This window comes from Thunnus albacares, chromosome 18, assembly GCF_914725855.1.
Source record: "Thunnus albacares chromosome 18, fThuAlb1.1, whole genome shotgun sequence".
NCBI classification, from domain to species: domain Eukaryota; kingdom Metazoa; phylum Chordata; class Actinopteri; order Scombriformes; family Scombridae; genus Thunnus; species Thunnus albacares.
The window spans coordinates 6,068,907-6,089,256 of record NC_058123.1 but is presented as its reverse complement, the minus strand read 5'-3'; the positions used below and the strand labels follow the sequence as shown (position 1 = coordinate 6,089,256).

The window sequence follows — 20,350 nt, the reverse complement described above, 5'->3', positions numbered from 1 at the left end:
CAAAAAGCGCACATACAGTATCTACACATACTGTACAAAGACTTTTGCATAAGTCTGTATGTTGTGTGGATAGTTAAATCCGAGCTGGTTACTGTTGGTGCATGACTCACGTAGAGGCTTTTAACAGTGCACGCTTAGCTGAAAGTTATCTCAACCTTTGGACTAACAGTTGGCTCAAGGTTGGTGTAATTCTTTTTCACACATAGACATTTAACACATGGGTAACTCAACTGAAAAAAAAGGTTACAAGACTCGCTGAGAAAGCACAGCCAGAAGATAACCCTTGGGACAACCCTGAAAGGTTGACATTAACCTGCGCTAGAGGAGAGTCAGCAACTCCTGAACTAAAGTGAAGGCTTTCTCGCTTTGTTGTTTGCCTACAATATCAGTGCAATGTGAATTTACACACGTCCTGAAATACAAGTTCAACCTTTAAGTGCTTTGTGAAAAACAGTGTAGTGCAGGGAGAACAAAAGCGGTGGCAGCCATTGTGTTCAGTCAGAGTGAAGGACAAAGGAAGCAGGTTGTAATTCCTACTGTCGACCACAGAACAGAGGACAATGGAGGCAGGGGAGATCTTTTTAGATTATTTTTTTGGCATTTTTGCAGAGAAACAGGAAACAGGTAGAGAGAGGAGCACATCAGGCCACAGAGATCTGTGGCCGGAATCAACCCACAAACATTTCGTTTATGTGGTATGCATGTTAACCAGAAAGCTAGCAGCGCAACGAGAAACCAACAAAATGTTTATGCTCATATATACAGAGTACCCAACCATCACATATGTATATGTTTTGCATTGTTGCTGAAAAGAATCCCATGTGACAGATTGTAATTTAATTCATGCTAGCGAGAGAGAAAAATGATTTGTGAGTGCATCAAAAAAAAAAACATCAAAAAATGTTTCTATAGACTGATTTGTATGTTTGGAAGCTGCGACCCGAGGCAAACATAATCCAGAGTGGAGCCATAGTTGTGAATATGTCTGACATAGATGAGGGGAAAGCAGTCACCACACCTACAGTTCGTATGCCAAAACACATGCTTCTCACTCGTGGTCCTCAGTTTGGGAAACCCCCACCCCCCCCCCTCCACAATCCCCTCCCCCTTCTTCCCTCCTCCTCACTCGCTCATCCCAGCACCAGGGAGCCTCCATGACTCACACAGAGCAGGAGGGAGTACACATGCACACACACACACCCCGGCCACCATCCCACCCCACAATGAGTCACCGCTGAAAACTTCCTAGAAGCCCCGCTTCCCTTTCAAATCCACATTACTCACAGCCCACAGCAGCCTCACGTCTCCAGGGTAACACAACACACCACAGCTAACACTTCCTCCAAGTGAAACGTCGCAAAAATGAAAACAACACTTGTTTCTAGGATACTATCTCTATTTAAGCAAGCTGCTTGTATGTTTTGCATGCACGGAACAGTAATATTACGTAAAAAGGGTCGTCTTTTACAGCGATTTGATCTTATTTTTTTTCTTTTTATCACTAAAAAAAAACAGCTTTTTGATTTGGACAAGTTTGTTTCTGTTCAGAGCAGCTTTTTATCATCCACCAGCCTTACGTCTCCTATTATCAGTATTTTTCCCTCCTGCATGCAGCTTAAAACATGCTGTTTGTATATTTATGTGCACGTGTGTTGGTTTTACTGTACGGTTGAGATTGTTGACAGGAGAGCCAGCAGCTGATAAATGTTACTGTTTTATTTAGTGATTTTTATCAAATACTATAGCTGCAACAAAACCTGTGCTTGCTTGGATTTGTTTTCCCTGTCAAACAGATTAAGCAGCCCTCATGCTGACTGTTAGATACCGCTATCTGTGCTGATGAAGTCAGTGGGGTAGCAGTATGTTGGCTAAAGGGCAAGCTGCAGTGACTGAAATCCATGTGAACGCAGGCAGAGTTACTCCTGGTCGTTGACCGACAGTTACCCCAGGCTCTTACAAATGCCAGTCACGTGTGCTTACCTTTACTGCCCCTCGGTGGTTAAAAAATGGAACTGTCTCTTAAAGGGACATATCCACTTCTCCTTTCCACCAGCTGTTCCTCTCTGCTGTCTATCTGCCAACCATCTATTTTGAGGGCCAAGCTGTTATGTAAGAGGAAAGGGGAACCACTCGGGTTTACAGGAAGTCAGCTGATGTTTCGTTTGTGCTGCCTTGGTCACTGAATCTGTGTCATGTTGTGCTGCTGTATCCTGATAAAATGTTTGATGAGAGCAATAAGGATGTTATTCCAAAGGCTTTCATTAAAGCAGTTTGTGCAGTTTGCAGTAGAAATTTAACAACACACTTTTGGATATAGCACAAAAAATCATCAAAAAATGTAATGTCATAGTTTGTTACTGAATAGAAAGAGAATAAATTATCTTTAAAATTTGATGTTATGTTAAATCAAATCTGAAAATGAATATGAATGAAATTGACTTGATTACAAGAGACATGGCTCACAATTACATTCAAAAATTACTCCAATAATTACATATTATACTTTCATGAAGTTAAAGGACTCACAAAAGACAGATTTTAATGTCTACATTTGGTTTAAATGAATAATTCTAATGTGTTTCATTAAGCTAGGCGACTTTGTGACAACATCACTGACTTGTTTCCTCTTTGCTGTGTCTGTTTGTCCCCACACCTGTGGGTTTTCCTACAGGCTGATTCTGGATATGGCTCAGAGTCCAGTCTGCGGAGACATGGCTCCATGCTGTCTCTCACATCAGCCACCAGCGGCTACTCCGCCACCTCCACATCCTCCTTCAAGGTGAGAGTTCTGGTTAATGTTTACTTTTTGCAGAGGACATTGGCACTAGTTTCGTTTCTGCACATGTGAATGTCGTGTGGATGTTTGTACACACACTTAAAAGCTTTTAATTTTGTCACACGTGTAGCGGAATGGTTGAATAGTAGTCTATGGAAAATAAACACAAGCCCTTCAACCACATTTTCATTGTTTCTTTAGAAGGGCCACAGCCTGAGAGAGAAGCTGGCAGAGATGGAGACCTTCAGAGATATCTTGTGCAGACAGGTGGACACGCTTCAGAAATACTTTGACAGCTGTGCAGACGGCGTGTCCAAAGATGAGCTGCAGAGAGACAAAAGTAAGAACCTGCTACACTCTAATCCACAGCATCTTCAGGGTCATGTTTTTTGTGTTTTCATGGGTGGATTTTGGACAGAAAGTCAAGATTTTTTTCTGTTGAGATATGAATCCTCTTTTATGTTTTCTTGTTGTCATCTGCGCGTTCAAGAGCTGCAACTATTATTTTCATTATCCAGTAATCTGTCATTTATTTTCTTGATTAATCGATGAATCATTTGGTCTATAAAATGATAGACAATCATTGTTTCCCGAAGCCCAAGATGCAACCAAAAATGTCTTGTTTTGTCCAGACCAACAGTTTACTATCACAGAAGACTAAATAAACCAGAAAATATTCACGTTTGAGAAGCTGGAATCAGAGAATTTGGACATTTTTTCTTTAAAAAATGACTCAAAATGATTAGTTGATTATCAAAATAATTTTCTGTGGATCGACTAATTGTTACAGACCTATTGCATTCCTTTGTTTCTGCATTACTACATTAATTGTACCAATGTGTAGACAGACTGGTAGTTCAATATTAGAATAGAAGGTAAACATTTATAATTGGTGAATTCTGGGAACCAAAAACTGGCAATTAATCACAAAAAACGTCTTACAAGACACTGGTGTCACTAAGAGAATCTTTAGCTAGCATATTCCATATAAAGATCATGAAAATATTTGTAGTTTGGGATAAACATGTACTGAATTTTGAAATGAATGTGTTTGTGTGTGTTGCGACTCAGAAAGCAGTCATTCTACGAGCCCCCTCACCCTCACCTCATCTTGGCTGGCTGAACATTTGCTCATGGCAGCCTGCGCTGGGCGCCTGCGGATGACCGCAGTGAATGAAGCCCTGCTTTTGTTCTCTTCACCTCCCTCTCTCCGTCCCTCGCTCTCTCTCCCCCTTGCTCTCTCACCCTCTCTCTCCATTCTGAAGATGAAACCAGACCATTGTCATCTTGTCTAGCACAGCAGAGTCCTGTCAGTCTGATGGCGTGCTGCGCTGTAGCTTAAGTTGTGAATGGGGCATTAGGCGCTCGCTTCCCTGCCCCGCAACCCTGAATGACTTTCAGTAGGGTCCTACAAGAAAAGGCTTGTGTGTGTGCTGACTACCTGTTTGGTGTTTTTATGTTTGCTTTTCCTCCCTGAATCACACTTTTCTGTTTATTTTTTTTTTTTCCAGTTGTGGAGGATGATGAGGATGACTTCCCCAACACCCGGACAGACGGAGAGTTTCTGCACAACAACAATGGCAGCAAAGAAAAATGTGAGTCATGCAGAATTCTTACTTAAAGCCCCCTGAAAACTCGGTTTTAGAGTATTTCTCTACAGCCTTTAATATTCATGTCTAAATAAGCAAAACCAAAGTAAAACTTCAGAAAAAACGAAGAGTTTATTTAGAGTTTAACGCTGCTTCATCAAGACTGTGTGGGTGCGGTTTGATCAACAACCGTCATGCGATATTGGTTCAAATATTACTAAATCCTCTTGCTCAATCAGCTTTTTCCAACACTAAACCAGCAAAAAGAGCTCACACAAAAGCAGAAATACAGAAATGTTATGTGAAATAACAAAAGAATGTTCCAGTTTTTCATGTTGGACCACATTATCATAGTAAGATGACTGAAAAAATAGGAAAATTAGAGGACGTTAAGACTTGACCCAGCACTTAAGCCACATGCGTACAGATTTACTTTAATGTAAGTAGCATGTGCTTTAGTCCTTGTGCTCTTCTTGTGCAGTGTTCCAGTCCTTGAGTCCCAAGGGAATTAATGGCATAGACTTTAAGGGTGAGGCCATCACATTCAAGGCCACCACAGCCGGGATCCTGGCCACTCTGTCCCACTGTATCGACCTCATGGTGAAGAGAGAAGACAGCTGGCAAAAGAGACTGGATAAGGTGTGTAACAAAAGAAAATGTATCTGAGGGGGGGAGGAAAAAAAATGAAATGTAGGAGAGAGAGTTATTGTATAGTTTGATTTTATGTCAGTGCACATATATTTCCGACTTCCTCACTGGATTGACTGGATGTTTGTGTGTGTAGGAGATGGAGAAGAGGAGAAGAATAGAAGAAGGCTATAAATCAGCCATAAATGAGTTGAAGAAGAAGTCTCACTTCGGAGGTCCCGATTATGAGGTGAAGTAATTGTGAAATTCTTCCGTTACGCAACATAAATCTCAGGTTGTGTCTGAACTTTTGAAGTAACGTTCCCTCTCCTCTCCATCGACAGGAAGGTCCAAACAGCCTCATAAACGAAGACGAATTTTTCGATGCAGTTGAAGCTGCTCTTGACAGACAAGACAAAATAGAAGAACAGGTAAGGGATACAAATTATTCTCATCATTCATTAATCTGATGCCTGTTTCATCGATTAATTTACTATCATGTACATCAAATATAAGCATTAAATCTTCACATTTGAGAAGCTAAAACAAGCTAATTTTTGGCATTTTTGCTTTAAAAAAAAAGGAAATAAAATTCTTTTTGGTTATGTTTTTGATGTAAATTCTGTGTTTTTTGGGGGTTTTTTTTTTCAAAGCAGTCTCAAACTGAGAAGACAAGAATACAGAGATCCAGTCCAGTTCCTCCTGGAGACGTCTATTCCAGCACCGGCACACACAGATTCTCTGACAAGGTTGTTAAACGCTTCACTCTCTACAACTGTACATACTTGCTACTTCCATCATTCCATCTCCATTTCTTCCTTCTCATTTCACACTTATTTTGATTTTTACATCTCACATCCTTCTGTGTAAAAATTGTCTCTTTTTTTTCCCATCTTTTTTTTTTTTTTTTTTTTTTTTTTTTTGTCCATCATCCCATCATCTCATCTCTCCTGTAGCTTCATAGTCAGTCCTCCCCTGCTCTGATAGTCAGGGCTCCTCCTCAGGAAGTCCACAGATTCAGCGCAGAGGTAACTCAATACAAAGCCCCAGACAGTCATCTTTCCTCTCTCCTCTATGTTTCACCTGCACTGCTTTAAACACTGTGTTTGCACCACTGCTTGACTCCCAGTAACTGCATCAGCTGAATCAGGAATATGATGAAGGATCCTCTAACTCACTGTAGCAGCATGAAGCAGGTGCTCCCTTTAAATCTATGTGTGAACTCATGTTTAGAGATGCTACCTGGCCAGTTTCATTCTCCAGAGTTCATTTTTGCTCCTGATTTTGATTTAGTTTTAGTCTTTTAACAAAAATTAGTTTCAGCCAGTCATTTGACTTTTGTTAGTTTTAGTCAACAAAACATTTTTGTCAGTGAAATTTGAAACTTGATTAATATTAGACTCATTCTCACCAGTAAATCCAGTTTTTATTCCCAATTACCAAAGTTTCTTACAGAGCTGCTCACTCGCTGTAAAGTAACATATTACATCCACATTCACAGCTCTTCATGATAAAACATTAAAGTTAACTTCTTATAAATGTCAGCGTGCATGTTTTGGTGTTTAATCCAGCTGCTTTTTGATGCTTCCTCTAATTTTTAGTGTGATTTATGTCTCCCAAGAACCGTTAACATCCGCCAACATTACTGGCAGTGACGTAACGTTCCTGAAATACAAGATGCTGCTTATTAGTGCAACAGGTCAAGCTAATCAATCAGCTAATTGACTTTAAAGAAGAGGTGCATTCATCTGATCTACATACAGATGAATGTAGGTCATCAAATACGACTTTGCATTAAACCAGTAATCACTTCATTTATCTGTATGTCCATCTGTCACATTATATCGTTTGGTGTTTATTTGTTGATGAAAATTGTCACACATTTCATCATTGTTGTTGATTTCAAAGGCTACATGTCAGTTCTTTTTAGTCTCCTTATCGTTGTGAAAAAAAAGGTCTTTAACACATATACTGTCATAGTGTTTGTTGTCTAAAAGAACACTGGTGTCCTCACAAGAAATAGCGTGCAGAGTATAGAAGCAGAATATAAAGCAGCGTTGTTGTCTCCGTCCTTTTCTCTGCACACATTCACCCCATTATTCTACGCTGACGTAGTTGTCGTCACATAATCAATATCACCTCCTCTCTCTGTCCTCGGCCTTGTGTTACAGGTGGAGGAGATGGTGCAGAATCACATGACCTACTCCTTGCAGGACGTCGGTGGAGATGCCAACTGGCAGCTGGTCGTAGAGGAAGGAGAGATGAAGGTACGGAGAGTCAGGTTGTTATAATCCTTGAAAACAAGATTCTTAATCTTAGCGAGGCTCTGCTGGCTAAATAAAGGTTGAATCATGTTTTTAAGAGATTAGAGCAGATTTATATGCAGTAATTTGTGAGATCATTTTAGAAATCTCAAGTGAATTGAATTAATTCTTACAATATATTTATCTGGAATGTATAATCGGACCAAAGGCTTCTACATTTCTACAAGTACCTCATTAGTAAATGTGATAATGAATGTGTGTGTGTGCAGGTTTACAGGAGAGAGGTGGAAGAAAACGGGATTGTTTTGGACCCTCTGAAGGCCACACATTCAGTTAAGGGGGTGACCGGTCACGAGGTCTGCCACTACTTCTGGGACACTGCCTACCGCAACGACTGGGAGAGTAAGTCTTCTAACTCTAAATCAATAAGCGGTTTCTTACAATTAAGACAGCTTCATAATAATAATCATGTTCTCTGCCTCTTTCAGCCACCATTGAAAACTTCAATGTTGTGGAGAAGTTGTCGGACAACGCAGTAATCACATATCAAACGCACAAGGTAGGAGCTGCAAGACTCTGTGTTTGTAGACAGAATGATGATATAGGAAGTGCTTGTTTTTTAATGATTTATATTACGTGTGTTGCAGCGGGTGTGGCCTGCGTCTCAGAGGGACGTGCTGTATCTGTCTGCCATGAGAAAGATCCTGGCCAACAACGAGAACGACCCAGACACGTGGCTGGTCTGCAATTTCTCTGTGGATCACGAGGATGCACAGGTGAGCCGTCGAGTAAGACTCTCAGTAAGAACTTTATATCAACAACGCTGCTGCTCCTTTTCTTAATTCTCTGTCCCGTCCCGTCGTCCTACAGCCGACCAACAAGTGCGTCCGTGCCAAAATCAACATCGCCATGATCTGTCAGACCCTGGTCAGCCCACCAGAAGGAGATAAAGAGATCAGCAGAGACAACATCCTGTGTAAAATCACCTACGTCGCCAATGGTGCGTGTCCGTCAAGCTTTTGGCCTCAGTTCATGTTATGAATGAGCTGGCATAAACTGATATGAAAGTGCAAACAGGAGCTGTACAAACACTGGTTCTGGCAGAGAGGAATAAAAATATGCCCTTAAAAATCAATAAAAATCCAATTCCAGGCACTCAAGTTGATGGTAAAAAATTAAGACTTTTATAAATTTGCGTTAGTGCGTTACAAAAAATACACCAACGCATATCAGTACACTCTTCTATCCTTCCTCAGAGTGTCTCTAAGGCTTTTTTTTAATTTTCAACATCTTCTTGAGTGCCTGAAATTGGATTTTTATCAGATTTTTATCGGCAGGTCTTGAAAAGACCCCCCACCCCCCAAAAAGGCCTCAGAATCTATTAAAAAGTCTTAAATATTTTCTCTCGCCTGCTGTTGATAGTAACATGAGTTATGCGTTTCATGTATGTGTTTTGGGGCTGTTGGGAGACGTTTTACATCTATAAACTACATGTAAAGCTGGTGCAACAGTGGATTGTGCTGCAGGAAGCAGTTTTTTGTAGAGTCTCAGTCAGCAGCATCAGATCTGTCACTGCTGCAGCTACAGTATGAGGCAACAACAGCGGCAGTTAAATTTTGGCATCAAAAATAAGATCTGGCATTGAAAAGTAAAAAACACTAAAACTGAAAAAGGAAACACTTGTATATCAGTGCTGAAACAAGTTCTACTGAAAAATAAAACATTTGTAACTGTTAAATCCATTCCTCAGTAGGAATTATTATTACTATTATTATTATTATTATTATAACCAGCTGGGAAGTCTCAATAATTTAATGTAAATAGTGGTTTTCCATCATTCTTTGACCAGTATGATCATACATAAAGATATTAAATTGCTTCCACTGTGGTCTTAAAAAGGTCAAGGTAATTTTTTGTTGAACGCTGCAGAAACACTATACTCATGTTTTAGGGCATATTTTTTCCTCTTCAGAGTTAATATTATGTGATGTTAGCCTTGTGAGGACAAACTATAGAAAGCTTTTTTTTGAAGAATGATGTTTGATGTGCGCAGTGAATCCCGGAGGCTGGGCTCCCGCCTCCGTGCTCAGGGCCGTGGCTAAGAGGGAATACCCCAAGTTCCTCAAGCGCTTCACCTCCTACGTCCAAGAGAAAACTGCTGGCAAACCCATCTTATTCTGAGGCTCACAGGTAACACAAGACACAAGACTTTACTAATCTGTTCATGTTTTTCATCTGCCACCTCTGGATCTTGCAAAATGACAACATAAAGCATCTTTTTTTTTTTTTTTTTTTTTCTAGAGCACAAGAACAGAACTGCACGAGAAGCTTTGAGGAGCTGCTGTCTGCAGAACCAGTAACCAGTCAACATCCTCAAGTGATGTTTTTTTGTTTGTTTGTTTTTTGTTCTTTCTTAGCTGCAGGTTAGTTCCAGTAGGGGAGAGAAGGGTCATGATGGCGCCCTCTGGTGGCTGCATTCAAACAATTGAGTAAAGTAAAATGTTGCAGTGATATCATTTTAAAAACCTTTAAAGAGACATAACTACTCGTTCCTCCTCTTCCTTGTGATTTAACTGATAAAATACTACGTTATATTGAGTATTATAGTAGAAATAGTTATATAATAGAAAGCTAAATCAGTCTCCTGAATGAATGCACTCAGCAGTGGGCTGACGTGTCACCTTCCCTCCCTTTCAGCCGCAGTTTCTTTCATGCTCCTGTAGAAGTCAGACAGGTCGTGTCTCTTTTCTGGCAGATATATTAATATATAAATGTACGTATGTTCCATAAGAGGTTTGTAAAAAAGAATAAGCAAAAAAAACTCTTCGCTAATAGACTGAACTATTTTCTTCTTGCCATTTATAGTTCTTATTTTGTGTTTTCATAATAAATAATTCCCTAGCGTTCTTTGATGCTGCTAATTTTTTGCTAGTAAAACTTCAAATTAAGATAATTATTATCTTATTCGTCTCAAGTCCAGAGGGTTGTCATGTCAACACATGACCCCAATGATATAAGACTTGACCGTTCTGACTTCAGTCTCTCTCATGAAAACACCTGCTGTCGGTGCCGATGGTGGGACGAGTCATATATTTAATGTACAAAAGATATTTCATGTACATTATTTGCTTGGCTTTATAATTGTGTCTTTTTTTTTTTTTTTTTTTTTTTTAAATGTGTTGTAGTGAAACAGCACATGTGAATGTTTAATGAACTGTAAATAGCGTCACTAACATTTCTGAAGTCGAGCCCGAATGCCTTAGCGTTAGAAGAAATCTAGTTTCACATCAGACGAGATGAAGCGTGCTGTTAGTGCACCTGTTAAATCACTAGAGAAGTGCCTCATGGCTGTGCTCCCCTTACTGTCTTTTCTCCTTTTGGAGTCTTTTTAAAATTGATCTTACAAACGGTATTTCATCTGCGTGTGAGAGGACTGGCAGGATATTTTTTTACCAGTATTATAAGAAGTCTTCAGATTCATTTCAATTTCATTTTAGTATCAGCGTTTTCCACCCCGACCTTTCTGTCAGTGTTTCTGTTATTCTTTACATGTGCTTCATGTGTACTGACAGTTACAGTATTTAACCTTTTCTGTTCATTTGGTGGAGTCAGACCTTTGTATCTTGTGTTTTCTGTCTTAAAAAACGTTGCTAATATATGAGCAGGGCTGCAAAATCCAGAGTTTAATAAGGATTTTTTTTTTCATAGTAACAGTTTACTTATTACTTATTATCTTTATTGGCTGTTTTTATTTACTCATCCGTGAACATTTTTAAATGCTTTTAAAAGTAAAACTCTGGACTTTGCAGTTTTGCAGATGATATAGATTAAAGCAGACAGAATTCAGTTTTCATCACCTTCATAGTTTTGCAGACTCTTCTCATTTGATTCAAACTGGAGCATCAGTACCTGCCTGACTTTGTTTAGTAATATTTCCACCTGTAAACAGCACAAAAAAAATGTTTTTCTTTGGTCAAATCAATGATGATAGATGTGAAGCTATTTTATCAATCCTTCAATGGAATCAGAGCTTGTATCTACTGTAAATGATGTGGATGAGAGACAGAGTGAAACCCCTTCATCTAAAGCAGACGTTTCTAATACAAGTTTTAGTTTAAGTTGTTGAAACTGAATGTAATTAGAAATACATTATTTTGTAAATAATTTGTTCATACTAACGCTGTGGGATCAACTTATAAAATGTACTGTGACAAGGTGGCATCTCTCCTGCCCTGTTTTAAAAGTGAAATAAATAAGTTTATCCTCCAGTTGTCTGTTTGGAGACGTTTCTTCATGCTGCAATACGATAAGTGAGACAAAGAGGGAACATAGCGTTTCATTTTATTATTTTTTTTAAATAAAACATAGTACAATCTTTTGATGTTAAATAGCTTAAAAACTTATCAGAGAACATGTGAAGGGTTATCTTTAGAGACACGTAAGGCCAGTTCTGAACAGTTCAAGGCCCTGCAGAGTCTCTGGTCAGTGATCACATTATGCATTAAACCCATCATCCAACTTGAACATATAATTAGTGCACCATAAAAGCTCATTAAGTTACATTATATGGCTTTGATTTTCCGGTTTTCCTATTTGGCCTCGACACAAAGAATCATCCTGCCTTTAACAATTTATCAAGTCAGTTATTCAGAGTCAGAAGGAAACGTTTAGTAACAGAAATCTCTTAACGGCAGCTGCTTTTTCTCGGGTACACTTGCTTATACAGCAGCGCCTCATTCAGGAAAGTTTGTGCAAGAGATATCCTACAACACTGATATCATACAACATACATTCAGGCAGAAAGTTGGCATTTTAAACTTGTTACAGCGCTGTCTCAAGCGAACCTTTGGCAAGTGCAAAAAAACAAAAAAAAGTTTCAGCTGTGTTGCTTTTTTTGGAGGCACGGGTTGACGTGTTCTTTGTGCAGCTTGGTGGATTTGAACTAATCCAAAACACCGTCGGTGATTCACAGTTGTGGCCTCTCTCGAAAAAATGTAAGTCAACTTGTCTCACTAGTGCAACATTCAGATGCAGACAAATGGCACGAATAAGTAGCTGCAACATAACATCTCAACTGGAAAAAAAAAAAAAAAGGTCTTTTTGCAATCAGTCGGGCGACAAACAAAGCAAGCAGACGTCGGGTCGAGGTCTTTCAGCACGTGTCGAGTCTGCTTTAATAGTCTTTTTTTGTTTGTTGTTGTTTGGATTTCCTCGACCCCGCAGCACTTCCTTCATTCAGAGACGCTTCAGTCCTCTCAGCAAAGCCTTCTGCTGGTGTCTGGAGTGTTTTTTTTTCGTCCACTCTGACTGATTCCAAGGATGAAGCGGCGACATTTTTATGTCACGCAGCTTTCTGGCTTTGACGAAGGCGTTTGTGCTAAGTTCGTTTTAGATCTAGAAGAGAGATAAACAAAGTCAGCACTCTATGGGAGGACCACGACATTTTTCGGGCGCCAAATAGCGGAGCGAGTGATATTTCTGACCTGTTGTGGATCATGTGGCTCTTGACGAGGTGTCCGGCAGCCAGAGCGGCCATCAGGGAGAGCTCTCCCGCCAGGACAGTGGCACAAACCACCCGGGCCAGCTGACGGGCGTTCTCGCCGGGCTCGTGGGGGCTGCTGCCTTGAACACCGAGCATCTAAAGAGAAAGATGGATCATTAATGTGAAGGTTTTAAATTAATGGAACATCTGAGTGCTGAATAACCAGAGAGAAGGACAAATCATTTACCAGTATGTTCCTGGTTGTGTACAAACAGTTTCACACTGACTATAGATACAATCTCACTTCAAAAAGTGCAAACTATCCCTTTAATTTTCTCAAGCAGTTTCCTTGTGTAGTTACTGCAAACAAACATTTCTAATAGTTCAGAGCATTAAGTCGTCATGACAGGAAGTTGTCGATGTGTATAAGTGACGGTTACCTGCAGACAGGCCTGCTGTGGCGGCAGGTTGGTGCCTCCTCCCACAGTTCCCAGTTCTATGGAGGGCATGGTGCAGCTGATGTACAGGTCCTCCCCGTCTGGACCAGCAGGCTCCATCTGAGTGATACAGTTGGAGCTCCCCACCGTCTGAGCCGGGTCCTGAAATATAATATCAATGATAAATCAATGCTCACCTGTGACTTTGATTCCAAGTTTGTCTTTTATATCTAAACAGAAACACTTGTCTCTGTCAATACATGATCCATCATTTATGGATGGATCAGGTCGTCATAGTGATCACTTTTAATCTGTGACACATTTTGGAAAGTAGTACATTCCTATCAGCCATTGTTTTAAATATCTAATCAAAATCGGTGCTACAAAAATTAGTCAACGGACAGAAGATTTGTTGCTTTTTTTGATTGTTTTATTATGAATTAATCGTGAAACAATTCTCTTGTTTCAGCTTCATAACTGAATATTTTTCTGGTTTCTTTAGTCCTTTATGATAATAAACTGAATGTCGGGACAAAAGAAGACATGTGAGGGCGTCATGTCGGTTTTGGGAAACAGTGATCGACATTTTTCACTATTTTCTGACATTTTATCGACCAAACGACTAACTGAGAAAATAATCTACAGATCATTAGATGATGAAAATAATCACTATTTGAAGCCTTAATCAAAATATATGTTTTGACATAAAATAAGTTATTATTTTAGTATTCTGAAGATGCTCTGCAGTTACAAGTATTCTGTGTCCGTATCAGTGAGTTACAGCCTTGTTTCTCAGTCGTTTGTCATCTTTGCCAAATAAAACTTTAAAGTTCAGCTGATCGTAGTGATTAATCACCTGTCCGCAGGCGATGTAGATGGCTGCTACAATGTTGGCAGCATGAGCATTAAAGCCCCCGATGCTTCCCGCCATGGCTGAGCCCACCAGGTTCTTGTTGATGTTCAGCTCCACCAGAGCCGCCGTGCTGCTCTTCAGCACCTACCAGACACATGAAAGGTTTGTTTTAGTGAGAAATGTATGATTTGATACAGATACACTGGTGACTTGGGTTAGGGTAATGCTAACAGAGGAGTTTGTATTCCATGTCTTTACCTCTCTGACCACTTTGGCGGGGATGGTGGCCTCACACACAGCAGACTTGCCGCGGCCCATGATCCAGTTTATGGCGGCAGACTTCTTGTCGGTGCAGTAGTTGCCGCTGACGGACAACACCTCCATTTCTGGATACTGCTGCTTGAGCCTGAGCAGAGCCTGCTCGCTCCCCTGGGAGACGACAACACACTCTTCACTGTTTTATCGAAGCAGACGTGCAAGAAAACATCACGTCCCCGGTTCAGGTCTGACTGGGACCTTTGTTGCATCTCTCTCCGTCACTTCCTGTCTATCTGTCTACTGTCTATTTTAAAGGCTTACTGACTGACTAAAGAGAGGAACAAACGTTGCATTGACGTCTGACTTGCCACACAAGATTGGGTCATACCTTGGAGAGCATGTTCATGCCCATGGCGTCTCCTGTCTGCGACTGGAAGCGGATGTACAAGTTCCTCCCGGCTAATCCGACCATCAGCTTCTCCAGACGAGCGAACCTAGCGAGTGCAAACGTTCATTTAAGGAGTGTAAATCCTGCAGTACTAACAAAAGCATTTCACAGTTGTGACTACGGGAAACTGTGATATCTTCAATCGCGCGTGTAATGTTTTCAGCCGCAGTGTTTCCACTGACCTGCTGGTCTGTTGGAAGGCCTCTTTGATCGCGCTGAAACCGTCGGAGGTCTCGAGCCAGACTTTGACCTCTGCGGCCCGGCACGCTGAGGGCAGCCTCACAACAGGACCCCGGGTCATACTGTCAGCTAGGATCCTGCTGCGACATCCACCGCTCAGCTAGACAGGAAGGAAAACAGACACACAGATAAAACACACACCCAGAAATCTCATTTAATCATCTCTGCAGTGAAAAACAATGTTTTTTTACTTGTATTATTAATAGTTTTGTATTATAAGAATGAGGAAAAAAGGTCTTTGGGGACAGCTGCTCTGCCTGTGATAGAACATGTTAACACTTTATGCAAGATTTGATTTGCTGTATTGAAACAAGGACTCCAGCTACGTAAGCAGATGATGTCATGTAAAACTACAGGGCCCCCATCATGAAAGCAGATATGTTGCTGTAGCAGACAAAAAAAACAGTTATTCCTCACTTACAGAAAGCGCCCTGCATCCTCTGTTCGTGCTCGCTACCAGGCAGCCCTCTGTGGTCGCCATAGGAATGTGAAACTGCTTCTCATCTAACAGAAGAGGACCAGCCACTCCTACCGGCACCGGCATGTAGCCGATGACGTTCTCGCAGCAGGTACCCATCACCTACGGGACAAGAGAGCAAAAAAACACAAGCTGCTTCAGCTGCGTCGAGAGAACACAGAAACATTTCATCTGCTGAAAAAATGTGAGTAAATGAAATCTGCTAGAAGGTTAGAAGACGCTGCCGGCACCTTAGAGTAGTCGTAGTCTTTATAAGGCAGATGAGTCAAGGCGGAGGTGACGGGTAGCTTAGGTGATAACAATTCCCTCCTGATGGCGACGCCCCTCTCCGGAGTCTCCAGGACAGTTTCAAGCTTATAGTTCAAGATGTTACGCGAGGCGACGAGGTTCATCACCTCTGCGTCGCTAAGGAAACGAGCACCTCTCTGGAAAAGCATCGAGAGCGAACCGGCGCATTTGTTAAACCTTTGGATAAATACAAAAAGTGTATCTTGTGCTTTGTAGAATCTGCTCTGGTGACTTTTACCTGAGGATCTGAGAGGATGCTCATGCATTCCTCCAGCGGTCGGGGCTCCGGATCAGAGCTACAAGGAGCGAGAGACTCCTCGAAACATGAGACACAGGGGCCGTTGTTCTCCCCCGAGGCTGCTGTAGGTTGAGTCGCATCTGTTGTAAAGGAAGCAGGAAGGAGACGAAGGTCAGGTTAAGCACAAAAAATAAATAAATAAATAAATAAAGCAGTGAGCGAGTGAGTGCAGACGTTATTAAAGCTTGCGGGACTAATTATAAGTCTCACCCTTCTCTCTGAACGGCGCGTCGGCCTCAGTGGAAAGTTTAGAGTCTGACACGGCTGCGGAGGAGGGAGGGTTGCTGGTTGCTGTGGTGCTGTTCTGGGGTTTCTGAGGTGGGAATTCCCTCCGGCAGCAGTCCTCGGCTGCTCTGGGCTTCTGGGTAGGAGGGGAGCTGATAATGGGACTCTTGAGGGACAGGGAGGATTCTGTCTCCGTTTGCTCGAAGAAGACGTACTTCACGGCCAGGAGCAGGGCCAGACCCAGAGTTATCACCTGCTCCAGGTCCATGCTGGTAGACGGTGAGGAGAGATGAACGGAGTTGTTTATCGGCGGGTTATGAACGGGATTAATATGCGAAGTATTTAGAGAATGAAACATATTTCACCTGGAGAGCTGCAGAGGCCACATGGTGCCACCGGAGTCCAGTCTCTTCTCTACGGGTCCCTCCACTGTGCGGTTCTGACCCGAACGCTCGGCCGCTAGTCGAGTGTGAGCGTGAACCAAAGCCAGGCCCAGAGACTGAGAGGTGACATCACACAATAACATATTTAGCCTGATGTGGATCCAGAGGAATAACGCTTTGACTTAATAGCCCCTCTAACAAAGTAGTTCCTCACCATGATGATTTTAACCCTCTGGGTGACAGGATTTGGTTTGTTGTCTTCTTCTTCAGCCAGCACACGGGCGAAGTGGCTCAGCTGCCAGATAGGACGGCCTTCACGACTTTCCCTGGACAGCTGTTCACACAAAAAAAAATCACTCATGAGCACCGAGACGCAAAAAACTCACTTCCACATCTTATAATCCTCCCGAAAGTCACGGATCATTCTTACCTCCAGGACCAGCGAGACGCAGGCAGGGAAGAAGGTCATGAAGACGAAGTAATTGGCCAGAACAGACATACAGCCAAAACAACACATGATCTCTAACTGAGGCACACCTGGAAAATAACAGAGAGGAGAACTGCTGTCAATTCATGAATATTAAGGCTGCAGCTAAAGATTATTTACATCAGCAATCAATCTGCTGATTATTTTCCCGATTAATTGATGAGTCGTTTAGTCTATGACATATATTCATAATCATCATTTCTCAGAGGCCACAGTAATGTCTTCAAATTGCTTGTTTTGTCTGACTGAAATGTTGAGACCTGTCATAAGTGGAACTAGAGCTGCAACTAATGATTACTTCATTATTGATTAATCTGACAATCATTCAGTCAATAAAACATCATTAAAATGGTGAAAAACACTTGTTACAACATCCTGGAGTCCAAGCTGAGATCCTCAAACATCTAATTTGGTCCAACAAATAGTCCAAAATCCCAAAATATTAAATATACACTCATGTAAAACCAAGAAAAACAACAAATTGGCACATTTTAGAGCAACTTTTTGCTTGAAAAATTGATTATTTCATTATAAAATAGTTTCCAGATAATTTTCTGTCCATCAAAAAAAAAAGGCACAGCTGCCACTTTCAGAGAAGAATATAAACATTCTTTACCCGACATGGTGCCGATGCCGATGACCAGACACTCCACCAGAGCATCCAGGGTGAAGGTGGGACCCAGGATGGCCATTCCCTGGGAGATATTCTCCCTCACCTCCTCCTGCACACAACACACACAGTCAGTGACACCTCAACTACATTCTCCATATGAACATATGAATTTTAGTTCGGTCACAGTTTGCACATGTGCCAAGACAAAGTGTGTGATGTTACCTGAGAGTTTGAGCTGAGGGCGAACTTGGCCAACGCGCAGGCTTTGGACAGATCGATGAGCAGGAGGAAGAACGGCAGCGCTTCACTGCGAGGGAGAAGAGTCAATGATGACAATCAGGGAATGAGGAGTTATTCTCACTGCAACCTCTGTCCACATTTCTGGAAAGCCAAAGCGTTCCAAAAACTGGAGCAAAGAGTCCTCTGGCAACAACATGCATTCAGTAATATCTTTGCTTTTACTATTGACAATCTCGACTAGGGCTTTTTTCTTAAAGAATGACTCCAAACAACTATCAAAACAGTTGGAGATTAATTTAATGGTTAATTGACTAATTGTTGCAGCTCTAATCTCAATTTTCTTGATCTCTGGAAAGGGAAAGCACTATATACTCAACAGCAATGCTAAGCTAGCGAACCATCAGTATATGCAATATATATTAGTGCATATTGAACACTTACTTGAGGCCTGTCAGCTCTTTCCCGAAGAAGTGGATGACCACTGTACTGAAAACAAAGCTGGAAAACACTGTGAATAAACCTGCGATACCTGCAGAAGAGAAAACAAACAGATTACTGACAGTTTAAACATAAACTGTGTGTTGTATTTATAGTAAAGCTGAGTGTCATCACATGCACCTGCACAAACTCATTCACATCATACTGACCCAGTATATATTTGGATCCCAGCTGTCGAAGATTCTTAAACTGGAAATAGATGTAAACGATCGCGATGCAGCGTGTGACCGTTAAGATGATGACGTCACTGCTGTGGACTTTCTACAAGACAAAAAAAGGCACAGACGTGTGTTCTCGTTAACATCTAGACACAACTTGAGCAGTAATTCTTCCTCAGCCGCACCCACACCTGTCTCTCCTCTCTCTCTCTCTCTCTCTCTCTCTCTCTAGCGCACTCACCTCTTCCACTTTGGGACATTCGTTCCAGCTGCACATCTGGCTGTTTGCTGCCAGGCTGTTCATGGACATGAGGCAGACGGTGACAGCGAGGGTGCCTATTATCACCTCCCACGGGTGGGAGGCCACCAGCAGGCCGTGCAGCCTGAACAGACGTGCCAACATGGTGTCAGACTCGCACCTTTCTGCTGTATTAAAAAAAAAAGGAGGAGTGAATCATCCCATTAATTGATCTAACTTTAACGTGCACGTATAGATTTGCAGATATACAATTTTTACTATATACCACAAAGAAACATGCTGACGGTATCTATACCACCGCCTGGACATGACTTTGTGTATTAACATTAGTTGTAAACACACTGAAGCGCGGCTAGTTGACAGGTGTTTAATCGTAATGTTCAGCGAGAGAGAGTCCAAACTTTCTGTATAATAATCATGGTGTTATGTTCTGTGTGTGTTTACAAATTGCAGTTTCTGAAAATATAGTCCAACAAAGCTGTGATCGTACCATTTACTGTGATACTTATACCTATGATAATTGTGGCTTGAACATTTGATACCAGCACATCCATATTGTAAAATAAAAGATGTTGACACTAAATGTAGATACTACTGATTGGGCGACACTGACAAAACCAAACCTACAAACTGTCTCTAATAGAGCTGCAATGATTAATCGATTAGTTGCCATCTATTATAAATTGTTCGCAAACTATTTTGACAGCCAATCGTTTCTTTAAGATAAAAAATGTCCAAGTATTATCAGCTTGATGTAATTAAATTAGTGGTTTGGTCCCTCTGACTGAACCACTGGGCTTTAAGAAATAGTGATGCATGTGTTTCATCATTTCCTGACATTTTATGGACCAAACAACAAACCAATAATGAAAATAATCGTTAGTTGCAGTCATATAGTTCAAAAACTGCACAATAACTACGGTATTGTCGTTAGCATTTATAAATTAAAGAACTATCTAGACCAAACGACTAATCGAGGAACTGATCGAGACGTTATTCGATATTGAAAATAATAGCAGCCCCTTATCAGTCTGGGTGTGACAGCTAACGCGGCTAATGCTAATTCTAACCAAAGACAATGTTAACTGTATGAACATACAGTCCCACATTAAGGTCTTAAACCTAAGTAAGTTAGTAGTTTCCTTTGGTTTAAGACGGATATGTGGGACTGTGTGGTAATATAGTTAACGTTGTCATTGGTTAGCATTAGCATTAGCCACATTAGCTGTCACACCCAGACTAGTTTTACACAGCCTGTCCCCAAGGTCATTCCGTCCCTCAGCCTTACGACAGCTTTATAGTTACTGTGTTATTAAAAAATATACAAATTCACGTACTTCCGAAGGTTAGTTTCACCGTGGTCAGAGAGTCCTTCCCATAGTGATATCGTCCTAGCTACATTACGCAAGAAGCCAACATGGCCACCCGGAAAACGTAACGACGTGCAAC

General features: G+C 41.3%; 2 protein-coding genes across 8 annotated transcripts in view; one reads left to right on the top strand and one right to left on the bottom strand.

Annotated features, from left to right (window-relative positions):
• Nucleotides 1-12,329, top strand: part of LOC122968943 (ceramide transfer protein-like) — a 24,465-nt gene extending 12,136 nt beyond the window's left edge. Inside the window, exons 5-19 of one of the 4 annotated variants that reach the window (XM_044334488.1) lie at nt 2,672-2,779; nt 2,978-3,116; nt 4,288-4,371; nt 4,847-5,004; nt 5,150-5,242; nt 5,337-5,423; nt 5,649-5,741; nt 5,949-6,020; nt 7,164-7,259; nt 7,526-7,658; nt 7,745-7,815; nt 7,904-8,032; nt 8,127-8,256; nt 9,310-9,446; nt 9,558-12,329. In XM_044334488.1, the coding sequence (XP_044190423.1) occupies nt 2,672-2,779; nt 2,978-3,116; nt 4,288-4,371; nt 4,847-5,004; nt 5,150-5,242; nt 5,337-5,423; nt 5,649-5,741; nt 5,949-6,020; nt 7,164-7,259; nt 7,526-7,658; nt 7,745-7,815; nt 7,904-8,032; nt 8,127-8,256; nt 9,310-9,437 (1,521 nt within the window). In that variant the 3' untranslated portion in view covers nt 9,438-9,446; nt 9,558-12,329. Of the gene's footprint in view, nt 1-2,671; nt 2,780-2,977; nt 3,117-4,287; nt 4,372-4,846; nt 5,005-5,149; nt 5,243-5,336; nt 5,424-5,645; nt 5,742-5,948; nt 6,021-7,163; nt 7,260-7,525; nt 7,659-7,744; nt 7,816-7,903; nt 8,033-8,126; nt 8,257-9,309; nt 9,447-9,557 lie in introns of all 4 variants that reach the window. The other 3 variants (XM_044334486.1, XM_044334490.1, XM_044334489.1) reach the window with 3 other exon arrangements.
• On the bottom strand, nt 11,964-20,350 carry LOC122968942 (3-hydroxy-3-methylglutaryl-coenzyme A reductase-like). 4 transcript variants are annotated; one of them, XR_006398915.1, is made up of 21 exons: nt 20,239-20,349; nt 18,884-19,068; nt 18,634-18,745; nt 18,428-18,515; nt 17,969-18,053; nt 17,750-17,855; nt 17,077-17,183; nt 16,861-16,980; nt 16,629-16,762; nt 16,249-16,532; nt 15,979-16,118; nt 15,683-15,877; nt 15,396-15,554; nt 14,917-15,074; nt 14,675-14,780; nt 14,287-14,457; nt 14,032-14,172; nt 13,179-13,337; nt 12,740-12,894; nt 12,473-12,650; nt 11,964-12,437 (listed from the first exon to the last, which is right to left on the bottom strand). XR_006398915.1 is itself a non-coding variant. In XM_044334483.1 (21 exons), the coding sequence occupies exons 2-20, from the start codon at nt 19,043-19,045 to the stop codon at nt 12,593-12,595; spliced, it is 2,640 nt and encodes an 879-aa protein (XP_044190418.1). In that variant the 5' UTR covers nt 19,046-19,068; nt 20,239-20,350; the 3' UTR covers nt 11,964-12,517; nt 12,572-12,592. The 4 variants fall into 4 exon arrangements, 3 of the variants coding, with proteins under 3 accessions (XP_044190418.1, XP_044190419.1, XP_044190420.1); XM_044334483.1 differs by having other exon boundaries at nt 11,964-12,517; nt 12,572-12,650; nt 20,239-20,350; XM_044334484.1 differs by having other exon boundaries at nt 11,964-12,520; nt 12,575-12,650; nt 20,239-20,350.